Below are 13913 nucleotides of genomic sequence, written 5' to 3' on the forward strand. Positions count from 1 at the left end.
ACGTTGGTGTATATGACAAACACACAAAACGTATCTGCTAATGCTCGTTACATGCATAAGTCTCCCATAGGTTGGGAACATATATCTTAGAATCTGCTAATTTAGTTCACACTCAGCAGAACATTGCGATATTTACAGGCACATTCCAATGGGAAAAGATTTGCATATTGAGTGCAAAAGATGTAGCTTTGTCACCTAACCATGGGACTTTAAAAGCAGGGATTTTGTGACCTCAAAATGCTATTTGTGAAGTTGGCAGAGAGGAAAAAGGTGTGTAGGCAGGAAAAGAAAATTACCAGAAGTTGGTAAGAACTCTTTTTTTTGAGCATTAGAATGATTTGCAGGCTGGGACAAAGTGAGTCCATGTAGACCATGGCTTGTTCTGGCTTGTTACACATCACAGAGTGCTTTGTCTACTCTCATTTGCCGTACTTATTCTTCCCAATTAAATTTGTTTCTCATTAGCCAGGTTGACCAGAATAGTGCATAAGACTCTTTCTTTTTCTTGCAGTCATCATCCTTCATAGCATAATAAATCCTTGCAGAACAGGAATGAAGTGGAATGTGACTTTTTTAGACTTGGTCTGTATTCTGAAGGTGAAAATGGGCATTTGAGAAACACATTTGTAACGCCTTGGAAGTTTCTCAAATAAATAAAAAAAAAGTTACACTCTGAACCTAATGGAGAATGCAAAGTTCTATGTTCTCTAGCACGGCATGTCAGACATGGTGGAAAAAGCTATTCAGTGACTATGATAACCTTAGCACTACCCAGAACTGTTTTGAAACTAGTTCACCAGTTTCTGAAACACTACTGTAGTTGCATCAAATTATTAAAACTATCTACAGAATTTTAATAATGAAATTTAGGTTTCAATATGTCAGCAAAACAACAATGTATATAACCTGCTGAGGTTATATGTTGAAGTGAAATTATCAAACTATTGCTCCAATGTCTGAGAAGTAAAGCTATCCTCCCTAGGTACACAGCATTCTCTCACTTATGCTGACACATAAGGTGGTGGTGGATCTTTAGCAGCTCCGTTCACGGGATCATCATATGGTGGCAACAGGACCTGGAGAAAAGGAAAAAAAGGTTATATTTTTTACAAAGAAGCCAGCTGATAAAATTTACAGAAAAGAAAACCCTTAAGGCCTTGTCCTAAAAAGAAAAACCAAAAAGGATAAATTAGTAAGCAGGAGCAGAATAGTTAGAAAATGAAACAGTATTAGCTTGAAGTTCTTATTTTTCAATTTGCGTGCCTGTTTTCCTTTGAAGGAAAGCATGATTTCTTCTCATTTCACATTGACTCCAGTGAAAGCTTAATTTCAGTCAGTCATAGAATCATTAAGTTTGGAAAAGACCTCTAAGATCATCAAGTCCAACCAACAACTCAACACCACCATGACAACTAAACCATGTCCTGAAGTGCCATGTCTACATGTTTTTTTAACATCTCCAGGGATGATGACTTCACCACTTCCCTGGGCAGCCTGTTCCAATACCTCACCACTCTTTCAGTGAAGGAATTTTTTCTAATATCCAATTTAGATCTCCCCTGGTGCGTCTTGAGCCCATTTCCTCTCATCGCATCACTAGTTACTTGGAAGAAGAGACCCACACCCACCTCACTACAACCTCCTTTGAGACAGTTGTAGAGAGCAATAAGGTGTCCCCTGAGCCTCCTCTTCTCCAGACTAAACAATCTGATTTCCTTCTGCTGCTCCTCATAAGACATGCTCTCCAGACCTCTCATCAGCTTTGTTGCCCTTCTCTGGACCCAGTCAAGCACCTCAGTGAAAGATCATTCATTGCTGATATCTGAATGTGTTCAATGTGGTAGTGACAGTAGCTTCTTTTTTTGGAGCTCTCCTCTGTCAAGAGTGCTTAAACCATGTCTCCTGGAGGAATGATCAAACTGCTAAACCAGAGCGAGAAAAGTCCTGAAAACTCTTTCTGAAGTCTCTCTGGAATAGCTAATAATTGTTTTGGGGTGGGGACAAAGACAGCAAATGGAGAACAAACTACCCAGTGTCTAAATAAATCTCCAGTTCTGTGCTTCTGGGGCACTCAGCTGGGAGAAGGAAGACCTACATTCCCATAAGTCTTGCAGTGAATACTTAAACATCTGATATAAATTAGGACAGCTTTAATCATGTATCATCCCCATTCATAGGAGTCCAGGCAGCTTCCTAGTACATGGGAGATGCAAGTTCAGGCCACACAGGGCAGAGGAGGGATTTGATGCAAGATTTCTACTTCTTTAAGCAGGCATGAAATCTATCATGCAAATTTAAAAGGCACTAGCACTCACATTAATTATCTTGCATGTGAGAAAGCAAAGGAGCACTTTGGTCTGTGACTCTCAGCAGGGACTGAGGATAAAATAGATGTCTGAATGAAAAATCTCAATATTATGTAAGAATGTAAGTTGTAGTGCACTGGCAGAGATACTTTATGCAGCTGAAGATCAATTATTCATGAAGGAATTTTCAGATTTATCAGCATTGCTTCTTGGTCATTAAAGAGCACATAAAGCTCATTGTCTAAACACATATAGGGAAAATCTGTATCTCGATAACGTCGATGGAAGTTTTGCTATGAGAAGATTTCACCAGTTCTTAAAGTTGGTAACACATCTTCTGCAAAGAAACATCCATAATCGTCCCTTTTGGACCTCATCCACAGTGTGAAAAAAATCAGTGGGAATCTTTCTATCGATTTAAATAGACTTTGGATCAGGCTTTTGTGGGATAGTTCCAAGAGTGATTCACACTATACTTATGTGAGTTTACAGACATGCACTGATGATCGTGTGTTCAAGTACATCTGTGCACATGTTTGTTAGATTACAGAATGGCTACCTTGGCATCTTCAGCCCTTAATCAAAACTGTTTCATTATTTAGAAAAGGAAATTGTCAGAGACATCACTCTTTATTAATACCATATGTTTGAGGCTTGTAAATGGAATATACTGTGCACATATCTGCTACATAATCTAAAAAGCCTTGTGTCAAAAAGATTTTAATAAATTATGTCACCTTTAAAAGGTGCGAACAGCTTATGGCAGACTACTTATTAGTGAAATTCGGACAACATATAGAACTTCAAATAAATATTGTGATAAAAATCCTAAATATATTTTGCAAAGTAACGTCAGCAAATCATACCACATGTAAACTGTGAAAAACACTGCACTTGAGATCCTCTCCCTACTGCTGGTCATCAGTTTTATAAAAAGGTTTCTAGTAAAATCCTCATGTTACAAGAAAAGTCACTGGTTTCTCAAATGTACTGAAACATGTTCATTAGTTGATTATGAAGCAATGTAATTAGCAATTAAATCTAATCTACAGATGACTCTGAAAATGAATCAAATTCACCTCATGAAAATTCAGCCATCTTATTGCATTCTTGTAATGCTAAACCCCAACCTTTCGTCCATTCATTTCGAGTTCAGAGTCCGTTTCGGCAAGCATGATAAAAAATTATAGCAGCCACAATCCAAAAAGCTGTCCATCTTCCAGGTCTACAAGCTGATTAATAAAGGACAATATCTCTTCCTGGGCTCTGATCCTCTTTGAGATCAATTTGTCATAAGACTACTGTAGTTACATCAGTATTATTACTTCAGCATTGAGGTCACTGGCATTTGCAGCAGGTCTCCTGGAGGGTTTACTGATAGCAGTGAGCTTCTGCATTCCCTTTACTCCCATCTGGTAGGAGAACAGCCTCCTGGTGAGGCTTTTACCTCTTGGGAGGTGAGTCTTGTGCTTTGTTCTGTGGACTCAAAACTCATATGTGGGTCAATGGCCCCAAGGACCCTCAGCAGACGCTTTCTTACTTATCAACAGTCCAACAAGAAGTGAAGGGAGATAAGAATACCCACAGAAGCCATTTGGAGAAGCCACTGGCTAAATCCTGAGACATATGGATTATTATAGGAATGGTCAAGATATGTAGAGAAGACCACTGAAAAGGTTCGGAAGTTTCACAAGGAAATATCTGCAATGGAAGGCTAAAGAGTACTTGCCAAATGTCTGTAAGGTTTAGGGTCACTTTATTGCTGACAAAGTTTGTCTGAACAGTTCTATCAGTGACAGCTTTACAGGATTACGCTCCACATATTTTTGTGCTTAAATATTTAAATAACCTAATCTTGCATTCCCTGACATGAATAGAATAGAGATAAAAAATGAGTGTAGAATGAGAAGGATTCAAAATTACTACCTTTGCCTAGCAGTGTTTGAGTTAGTTAGACAAAGAAAATATGGACAGGATTTTAAACAAAGGTTAAGATGAATGAACATGATGGACAACACGTGAAAGAAAGCTCTCAGAGTTTGTGGAATACATGTCATCAGCTGGGATCCCAAGTATCTCACATCGTTAGTGTAGCAGAAGTCCTTTAAACTAATTCAGCTGGTTTACTTTCAGTTGATGTGAGTTTGTTACTGTTAGTTAATAATCTGTCAACTGTAAATCTAAATAATCATCTTTCAGCTTCCATGACAGTTTGAATAACTATTTGAACTCTCTATAATTACGTATCTTGCAACTCTGCCTCACTAAGACTACATCTGAATTACTTTCGACATGAACATTTTCACACCATTACTTTCTCTTAATATATTTTCGCCATCTTTTCTCAATTAACTTTATTTTGGCAAAAGGGACAAATATGGTAAAACCTGAATTATCTCAACTTTTAACTGTTTACTGTTGAAATGGTTAACAGTTTACAAAAATCTCAACGAAAAGAGAAGTCCATTAGAACTTTAATCACTGAATTCGTACTGAAGGACCTGAGTTGAAAATCTGGATCAGAGTAGTTTTCCCTTCTCTTGTGTTAATTTTAAATCTCGACACATTTTAGTGGAAGCAGATAAGTGCCTTGCACATTAAACAGTGCAGTTATTCAGGCAGAGCATTATGCTCTACAGAGACGTAAAATGGAAGCCAGTCACTGAGCCAAAGGGTGAATTCAGAAACTGGAAAAACAGGCAGAAACTCACTGTTCGGTCTTATCTAAGAACTTAATTAGAATGGCTGCAGTCTAAATTAATTCATGAAGGACAAAAATCTGTGCATATTTTAGGTTCATGATATTCCCAAAGCAGAATATCCACTAGGGCAATGCTTTCCTTCCTAGGCACTACAGTTGAGCTTTTCCTTGCTTCTTTGTTTTGAATTGAGAAAAAAACATATCTTAGTTCCCCAGAATGCTCTGGAACAATGTTTACAGAGTGTTTGAGATTGTCACTCAGAAGTTACTATAAAAAGTAAGCATGAAGGACCCTGGTTTTTTGGAACTCAGCAATCCTTGTGAAAAGAAATTGTGGGGTTTTATCAGTAGAGCAGCAAGAAAGTTTGGAAGATTAGACGGTTGCAGAGTTTGGATCCATAGGATGCCTAAAATCAAGAGGACAGAAGCTCCTAACTTCTTTCTGAACATCTATAAGAACAACATTTTAACATGATCCTTTAGTATGCAGCCAGAGGAGGAGGTGACATAATTCCCTATATAGTTGTCTAGTGATAAAAGCATTGCACAGAGACTCTTGAGATCAGAGCTCTGGAGCTCCCAAACCAAGAAGGTTCAAATCACAGCTGCTATATGAATGCCCAACACAACGTTTTCAGTTAGGTTGGAAGGACCACTTTTCACCCTCCTGTTGTCACAGTGAAGCCAAATATGTCAGAATCCATGGAGAAAGAAAAAAAATAGGAGAAAGCAAGGCTATGTAGCCCCATGGTCAGGGAACTTAAGTAGAGTAGGGCATCCTAGGTGTTGGGCTTTGTTCCCTGTGCCATTTAAGCATTTTATGATAAGCAATCTTGTTGTATAACACGCAGAAATGATCCAAAACTGACCCATAAGAAATCCTCGTCCTGACTTGGCTGGTGTTGTCCAAGTAGTTTGGATAATTGTATTACATAAGCATCTTTCTATCATAAAGCACATGACACAGGATGACCTTCTCAGGAAGAAATAATTATCATACAAGTTTGCCAATGGCTATAACATACTCAGTTAGTATAAGCACATGTCATTTTTTATTTTTTACATGCTAGTTAATCTGGTTTTGGAGAATAAGTTTTTTATGACATTGCTTAGAAATATGCCTAAGAAGCAACAGAGGCATATATTTGTATATTCAAACAGTTTGGAATTAATCTTGGCCAAAGGTAAATATTTTTTTTGGGGGTGGCAATTGCATAATTTCAATAATCACTCTGTATTTTTGCAGCTGATTCCACATTTACCTGAAATTCCAGTTAAAAATTTTCTTCAGCATATGTACAAGTTTTCTCATATTGTTGCACTAATTCCTATTTGAACTCAAGCTCTTAGATCTGTTTGGTGTCTAGTACATTTCTAGAGCATAAAATTTGCTCAGTCCTGTAAAAGTAAACCTAAATATTTGTTTAATTATTTCTGCTTTCTTACGGGCCTCACCCAAAACTCATTGAACTCAATAGAAATCTTTCTCTCTTTCTGGTGAGCTTTGGATTGCTTTGCCCCCCAACAATTTGCACTCTTCACTAGGTGGAATGGTACAACCGTCGTGTAACAGCTTTGAGTCTGGACAGCATTTTGGCTGGCAGCTGTATGAAACCCTTGGCAAAATACCTTGGTGATGTCCTGTTAGAAACAAACAGTATTAAAGGCAGCTTTAACATACTCCTCGCTAACACCTTCTAGGACACAAATGCACTTGATAATGCTGAAAAGGCTATAGATTGAAAATGTCTGTGGTAAGTGCCAGTGGTTGTAGTAAGCATTCAGGATGTTTTTTCAGACTTCAGCTTTTCCATTTCCTTTATGCTGAAAAACTTCATATTGCATCGATATACAGTTTATAAACAGAGACGGGTGACAATGAGGAGCTGAGTGAAATCAGGGTCATCACTACTGCAGTTTAATCCTGGTCCTGTCACTGACCTTTTCAGTTTTGAGCAATCTTTTGATTTTGTCATAGGAAGATCTCCCATTTATAAAACAGGCGTATAATTTCAAACATCTAAAAATGTGTTGGAAACCTTGAGACAGATGCAAAACTCTCTTGGATGAAACTTGCATAAAACTGTATGAGACAGGGACTAAGTTGTGGAAATACTTACAAACTAAATATATAGTTGCAGAAATTTCAGCCTATGCCTGGAAACGTTTACCCCAACATCTTCATCACAGCTACGTCCTCATGAGGTATTATTCTTCTGCAGTAGTGTCCTTTACATTTCAAATACCTAAACCCACTACCAGGAATCTTTATGGGAGGCCCATGCGAATATATGGGGGAGGAAAGGACGAGAGGGCAAAAAGAGCCTTTTTTTTCACGGAGCTCACATACAAAACGTCAGTGGGTTCAGGCCTTATTCTCTGTTTGTTTAAAAAGGGAAGGAGAGTAACCACCACGTGAACAGTGGTAGGCAGATGGCGAGAGTATACCAGAGCCAGTGCTGTACCGTTTCACCAGTAAATGTACTGAACCACAGGAATTTCCTTGTCTGGGAACCTCGGTGCAATGTTCAGCCCCTGGCCTCATGATGGGCTGAACACTGACACAGCTGCAGGCTGAAATACAGCCACTATGTGTCTTTTCTTTCTTAATTCAGGACAAATTTTCTCCTTGATGTAGCACTGAACTGATGCATCACGTTCAGAGCCAACTGAATGGAAAGATGAAGTTTTAAGCAGCACACACCCAGTTGCATCAGTCCTCAGTTCATTTAGTCTCGGTGATTCCAGCCTGAGATCTGCTACTGACCAACACCAATCTGATACCATTGTGTGGTTTGGAAAGGTTTATTAGTATGTAATCAAATTTACTAACTTCATTTTTACTGCTTTCCTGCCATTCATGCGCCCACAGCTGTGGTGTTTTGAGGAGCCGTTGACCACAACCTAAACCGTGCTCAGCTGCGGTGAAGTAAGCAGTGTGAGCCTACAAACAGCCCTAGAGGGAAGGCTGCTGAAATGACCACCTGTCCCATTCCAGACAGTCCCAGCAGCCCTCACGTACTGTTGGGATCTTGACTATGCAAATATTATGAGGATCACCTGGGGAAAACAGATTTCTTTGACCACAAACAGCTATAGCCAGCTGAGTGCTTTATTCTGCACACAGGAAAGGCTGAGAGTAACTCTCTGCAACATTTTCTTTTCAAGCTTGACAACATGGTTTTCTTCTGAGAAGCCTGAGATTACAGAGGAAAATGTAAAATTAAGATTTTTTGCATAAAATTTTAAGAAATTCAGATTTTTCATAGTAGAGCTCTGTTTTGGAGATTCAAGGCACCACGTGGGAGCTATTTCCTTTAGTACTATGTACGACAATGAGCACTGGACTATATGTAAATATAACTGATTATGTAGTTAAATCGGAATTAAATGTAGCACGTTTTATTTCCTGTACAAAATTTACTGGAAATTATTACATAAACTGATTTTATCAAGGCAGACTCTTCAAAAGTTTCTGTACGTTTCTGTACATAGGGTGGGAAGAAGTAGCGTTTATCAAGAGTTTCTGAAGAAACTGTTTTCAACAGTGGGTGCCCAAGAGTTTTGAAGTCCTGGGCTTTTCAAATGTCTTATAAGTGAGTCGCCCAAGGTCTCATGCCACTTTAAAAACTGCACCTTTGGGTCATCTGATCATCTCTGAGGTAACTTCAGAAAAACAGATAGTATTTGGCCCTGAAGAACAGTAGATCATGCACACTCAGGTTATCAAGGGACAGATAGTGACTGAAACAGTTAAGAAGTATTAAAACTAAATCCATTGAGAATTCAGTTTTCTCTTTAACCTCTTAACATGAAGATATGTTATGAAAAGACTGGCAGCCTTCAGCAGAAGAGGGAGCTTCTTCCTAGCAGTGAAGAAACAGGGATAATAATAATTCTGTTGTGAGAAGCAGTCAAATGTTGCATATAAGATAAACACTGGAGAAAGAAGTAGGGATTAGTTTTATCATGCTGCAGCTCCTCTGTGCATGTAGGGACAGCTCTACTGGATCAGGTGAAAGGTCCATCCATATCACAGCAATTAGTGATGAAGTAGAAGTGAAAGACAAAACAATAAAAGAAATTAAGAAAGAGTAGTTCAAGAATATACAGTCACAACTAGCCCAGAATATTCTCCTAATTGTCATAAATTTGAACATCAAGGATTTGCTGAATTATTGGTCATATCTTACAGGAATTTTTCTTCCACTGATATTTCTAGACTGCATTTGACTTTTAGCACCTGCAGTGTCCTGTGGTAAGCAGCCCCACAGCTAATCTAGGTGTTATCTGAAGAAATACATTATTTGATTTGCTACAAAACCTGCCACAAGCTATTTAATTTTGTGTCCCAAGTTCTTTTGCTAAGACAGTGAGCAATTTTTTCTCTTTTCTTTTCTTTTTTTTTTTTGATCTTCAAAGTCTCTTCCAGCTGAAACTATTCTATGATTCTATGATTTTTACCTCCTCTGCCAGTTATGTTTTTAAAGACTTTTATCTTGTTCTCTCTTGTTCTGGTCCTTTCATCCCACTGAGGATCCTTTTCCCCCACAGTGCAGTCTGTAGTTAATTTTTTTTCATACTAAGGCAGTCACTTGACAGTTTTGGGTCCAGACTGAAGGGAGAGCTCCAAGACCAGGCATAGGGAGAAGGTTCCTTCATGCTCAGGAGGGCGGCAGGCACTTTCACCCACCTGACCTGCATTAGATTTTCTTCCAGACAAGATCAATTGCCCTTTAGGAGCAATTCTTATAAATAAATGCTTATAAATATCTGCTTCAGAGGTGACTACTTACAATATAAATGGCTGCTCTGGTCAAATGAGTCCATTTGGAGGAACTGTTTCTGAGGAACTCAGAGTGCAATGTTTACAAAAGCCCTTTCATATCCTTCTTTTTCTCCTTCCCGTGTACCCACATAAAAAAGCCTTGGGTATAGGGCTGTATCCCAGACTAATCATATTTAATGTGAAATGACAAATGTTCTATTTTGCTCAATGCACATATGCTTTTGCCTGAAAAGTTTGTCCAAAATGTGATAGTTAATTACTATTTAAGTGTTTCATGATATGTTGTCTGTCAAATAAATCCCAGGAAACCTTCCTCTCAACAAGGATGGGAAGTATTTATGTTTGTATGTATTCATTTCCTTTAGAAACCATACTAGAATGATTACAGATGGAGTAACTGGAAGCAAAATAGCTCAAAGATAATTTATAATCCCATTCAGTGAAGAAGTAGGCCTCAGTACTGCAACATCATCTGTGCAAAGTTAGAGTTGGTGTGTTTTATTTTCCTTTAACAAAACTGCTTGTTTATTCCAAGCCACGAGCTCTCCAACTATTTAAGAAACGTTACACAAGTTTATGGATTTCTGTAATGAAGCAACACAATATTTTCAGCCCTCCAGATAGAGGAATAAATGTATATATTACCAGGACACAGCAATATTTAGGCACAGATTGTGATTACCCTGCGTGGGAAGAAAATTGGATTCAAGAAGCTATTGTCTTTTTCCATCATATGCAACCTCATAAAAGTCATCCAGAATAATGGTGTAATTACCTTCTCCATTCAAAGGCACGGAGGGGTAATCCACCTCAGGCCACAGAATTCTCTCCTACATTTTGGCCAGCCCTCTATTGCTGTATCTTTAGTTGCACATCGTGATTTTTTATGGACAGAACAGATTTATTTTTTCAGATTTTTCTTCACTTTACTTTCAACACAAGCATTTGCTGGATGAGCAGATGACTCTGTATAAAAAATAGTTGATGTGTTGTCCTGAGTGCAACGACTGTGACAGAGAACTAATCTCTCAATGGCCTTTTTAATTACTAACCTGCATCTCTTTCTAACCTTATCTCCTCTTATGATTATATAGTGTGTCCCACTCAAGAGTTAACATGACAGTAACCTAGGAATAACTCAAAAGGGGGAGCTTAATTGTTAAACAGGACTGATCATCTCCCAAGCCTGTGGTTATCACAGCCATGCTTGCATTACAAATAATGCTTGGAAGGGATTCTGTCTTATCTTCATCTCACTAGATGGACCATTTTTCCTCATTTATATGCCTGGGAACAGGGTGTGACCTAATGTCAGTCTCTGGGCACCCCAACAGAGAGATGGGCCAGTTGTAAAATTTGGAGGCAGATTTTGAAGTCTCATTATAACTTTTGGGAACAGTGAGATCTGGGATTTTGGGATGACCAGTCTCTATTTCTGTCTTTCCATACATGTTTTTCACTCATTTGTATTTTTATACAAACTTATTCTTTTGGTATCACTATTAAAATGTAAGGCGTAATATTACCACATAAAATACAGCTTCTCTTGCACAGTGTATTTAGTAATTTTCTAGTGAATATGGAAAGAAAGCCTTGGTTTACTGCTAAATTATTGTAATACAGTGTTAAAACTACAAAGGACTAGTGTAATGAAAGCTTGAAGAAGAAGTCTTACTTTATATAAAAATCCATTCATGTTAGCGAAACACATCTGCAAAGCACCCATCAACCAGAAACTCCCACAAACTTTTGCGGATCTTCTAAATTTGGTACATGAATGCCCGCTCAGCCTTGTTCTTTCTGAAGTTGAATGCTTGTCTGAGTTCATTTAAAGCAGATCTTTCTTTCCTCACTGCTCATAAGACAGAGGACCAAAGCCACAAGAGCTCTGCAGTTGGGGACAGACCACAGCCGGCAGTCCTGTGCCCATAAAAGAGTCCTGAGGGGCGTTTGGGAAGAACACAGTTGCTCTGTGGGAGCTATTAAAGTGAATTGGAATCAGACTGAAAGAACGGTCCAGAAATCACCAGAAGCCATTAATTACCGCAGGAAGCCAAAGCTCTTGATTATTGTCACACCCTCAGCAAAACCACCACAGCTGGGTGCTCCTCCTTGGTAGGGAACTGAGTGCTGCTTCAGGCAGTCTCTAGGAGAACTTGCCACCTGATGAAGCGCCAGCCGCAGCCGCTCCCTCCCACCCAACCCACTGTTCTTTCCACATCCACGTGGTTTGCGGTGTCGAGTGAGTTTCAGCAGAGAGGCTCGGGGCTGGAGGGACCCGGATGTGCGAGGAGTTCCTCCTCCACTTGGCAAAGGCCAGGCTTGTGCTGGGGATGTGATGCAAAGACACCAGATGAGCTCGCTCTGGAGCTGAAGGCAGGAATTGCCTCTGGGAAGAGCAGCTCTGCAGATGGGCAGGGCTTCTAGCGTGGGCCAACTATATGGCTAGAAAGCCACAGCATGGCTATCTGCTGCTGGGACTTTGCCTTTTGCACCCTGCTGTATTTACCTCTTCGAGAAATACCTGAATGACTTCAAGCCTCCCCCTTGTACTTAATTGCACAGTGTAAATACGACTTGAACCTGACCTGGAAAATTCACACAGAGCTCAGCTTATACACCCATATATCCTTGGCAACAGGGGTTTAAGTTGTCATCGGCTTTTGCTGCAGTGATGCATATCCTTGGAATTATACTGAAGACTTCAACTTGTCTTTTTGAAGCCCACAAAACAGCAGCTGTCAGATGGTAATGAATCAACCTCATCAGAAAAAAAAAAGGTTCTGTAAAGAAACACTGCAATTTTATAAACACTCTGGGTTTTTTTTTCCTACATTGCAACATTCCCAATTAGTGATTCCAAAAAGATCTGGAAGATTTAAATGACACATCCCCATTTCATGTCTTCTTTTTAATCTAATTATGAACACTGAGAACAGATTTATCTATTTCTGTTGCAAATCTCTCACAAATTGTCATATATTGGAATAATGCTAGTATTTGAGCTGCAAACATAAATACAAGGTTTGTGTTTAAAATATAAATCTACCAAGGAAAATAGATAAACATGTATTTTGATCTTGTAATATATCTTGTAAGTAATGACTGTAATGACAAGTGAAAATGTTTTGGAAAACAAGATTTTGGAAAACTTAAGAGGGTATTTGCCCCAAATTTCCACCATTAATAGCCTGTTCCAAACAGCACAACTGGCTTCTGACAGGAGCTACCTAGTAATAGGTGAGACCTATGACAAGAAGTGTGACTAGCAAACAGAACTAAGCAACAGAGCATTCAGGCAACATGAACCAATTTAGACCACAGGAAATGCTGGATTTTAAGACAAAATCCTTCCATAAACAAGGAAGCAGTGGAAGAAAGAGCCGAGTATATATGATATGATGGGCAAGTTAACAAAAAAGAAAAACTAAAATAAAAACAATCTCTTCACTAAGATTAAAGGACAACTTACAAAGGATGGGACTTTACTGCAAGTATAATATGAAATGCTGAAGCAGCTGAATGCTGTTTGTTGGCAGACACAGACTGTCATGATAATTTTCTGCCACTCAATATCAGACAGAAAAGGAGGAAGCGCACATGTTGCACATGAACACTAGCAAGATGTGGATGCTGGCATCCCCATGGAGCCTCAGCCCTTTCAAGATTCTCTGATTAAAGACATCCCTCTGGGAATGCTTCTAAGCACAATTCTGCAGAAAAACAGATCCAGCATTTAAACCACACTCCCAGGTCTCATGTAAATTATTGCATGTGGTTACTAATTAATCACCTTTACTTCAAGCACTGAGTAGTTCTGCTTAGATCCTTTTTTTTTTTTCTCTTATCCCTGCTCTGTCCTCTTCTCTGCCTCCCATTTTACCTGCTTTCCCTCTTGCAGGTTTTGTTAGTTTCTGTAGGGAAGGTCAGAGCTCCTCCACCTGGACTCATTTAAAGGCCCTGAGAAAGGCTCAGAGGGTGAGTCATGGCAGTGGTATTCATTTGTGGTGTATGTTCGTGGTTACTACTCACTGGAAAAAGATGCCTCTGATCTAGTGGCTCCATAATAATGTTATGCATAAAACTGCCACGTGAGACTAGCTACCTGTTGAAAATT

At 39.1% G+C, this 13913-nt stretch overlaps 1 protein-coding gene across 1 annotated transcript in view; it reads right to left on the minus strand.

Annotated features, from left to right (window-relative positions):
* Positions 1 to 606: 606 nt before the first annotated feature.
* The window catches only part of LAPTM4B (lysosomal protein transmembrane 4 beta), a 60914-nt gene continuing 47607 nt past the window's right edge, over positions 607 to 13913 (minus strand). Inside the window, exon 7 of the mRNA XM_009875825.1 lies at positions 607 to 1076. Within this exon, the coding sequence (XP_009874127.1) occupies positions 1002 to 1076 (75 nt within the window). The 3' untranslated portion in view covers positions 607 to 1001. The remainder of the gene's footprint in view (positions 1077 to 13913) is intronic.

The sequence above is a fragment of the Apaloderma vittatum genome, unplaced genomic scaffold (assembly GCF_000703405.1).
Source record: "Apaloderma vittatum isolate BGI_N311 unplaced genomic scaffold, ASM70340v1 scaffold2709, whole genome shotgun sequence".
Taxonomy (NCBI): Eukaryota; Metazoa; Chordata; class Aves; order Trogoniformes; family Trogonidae; genus Apaloderma; species Apaloderma vittatum.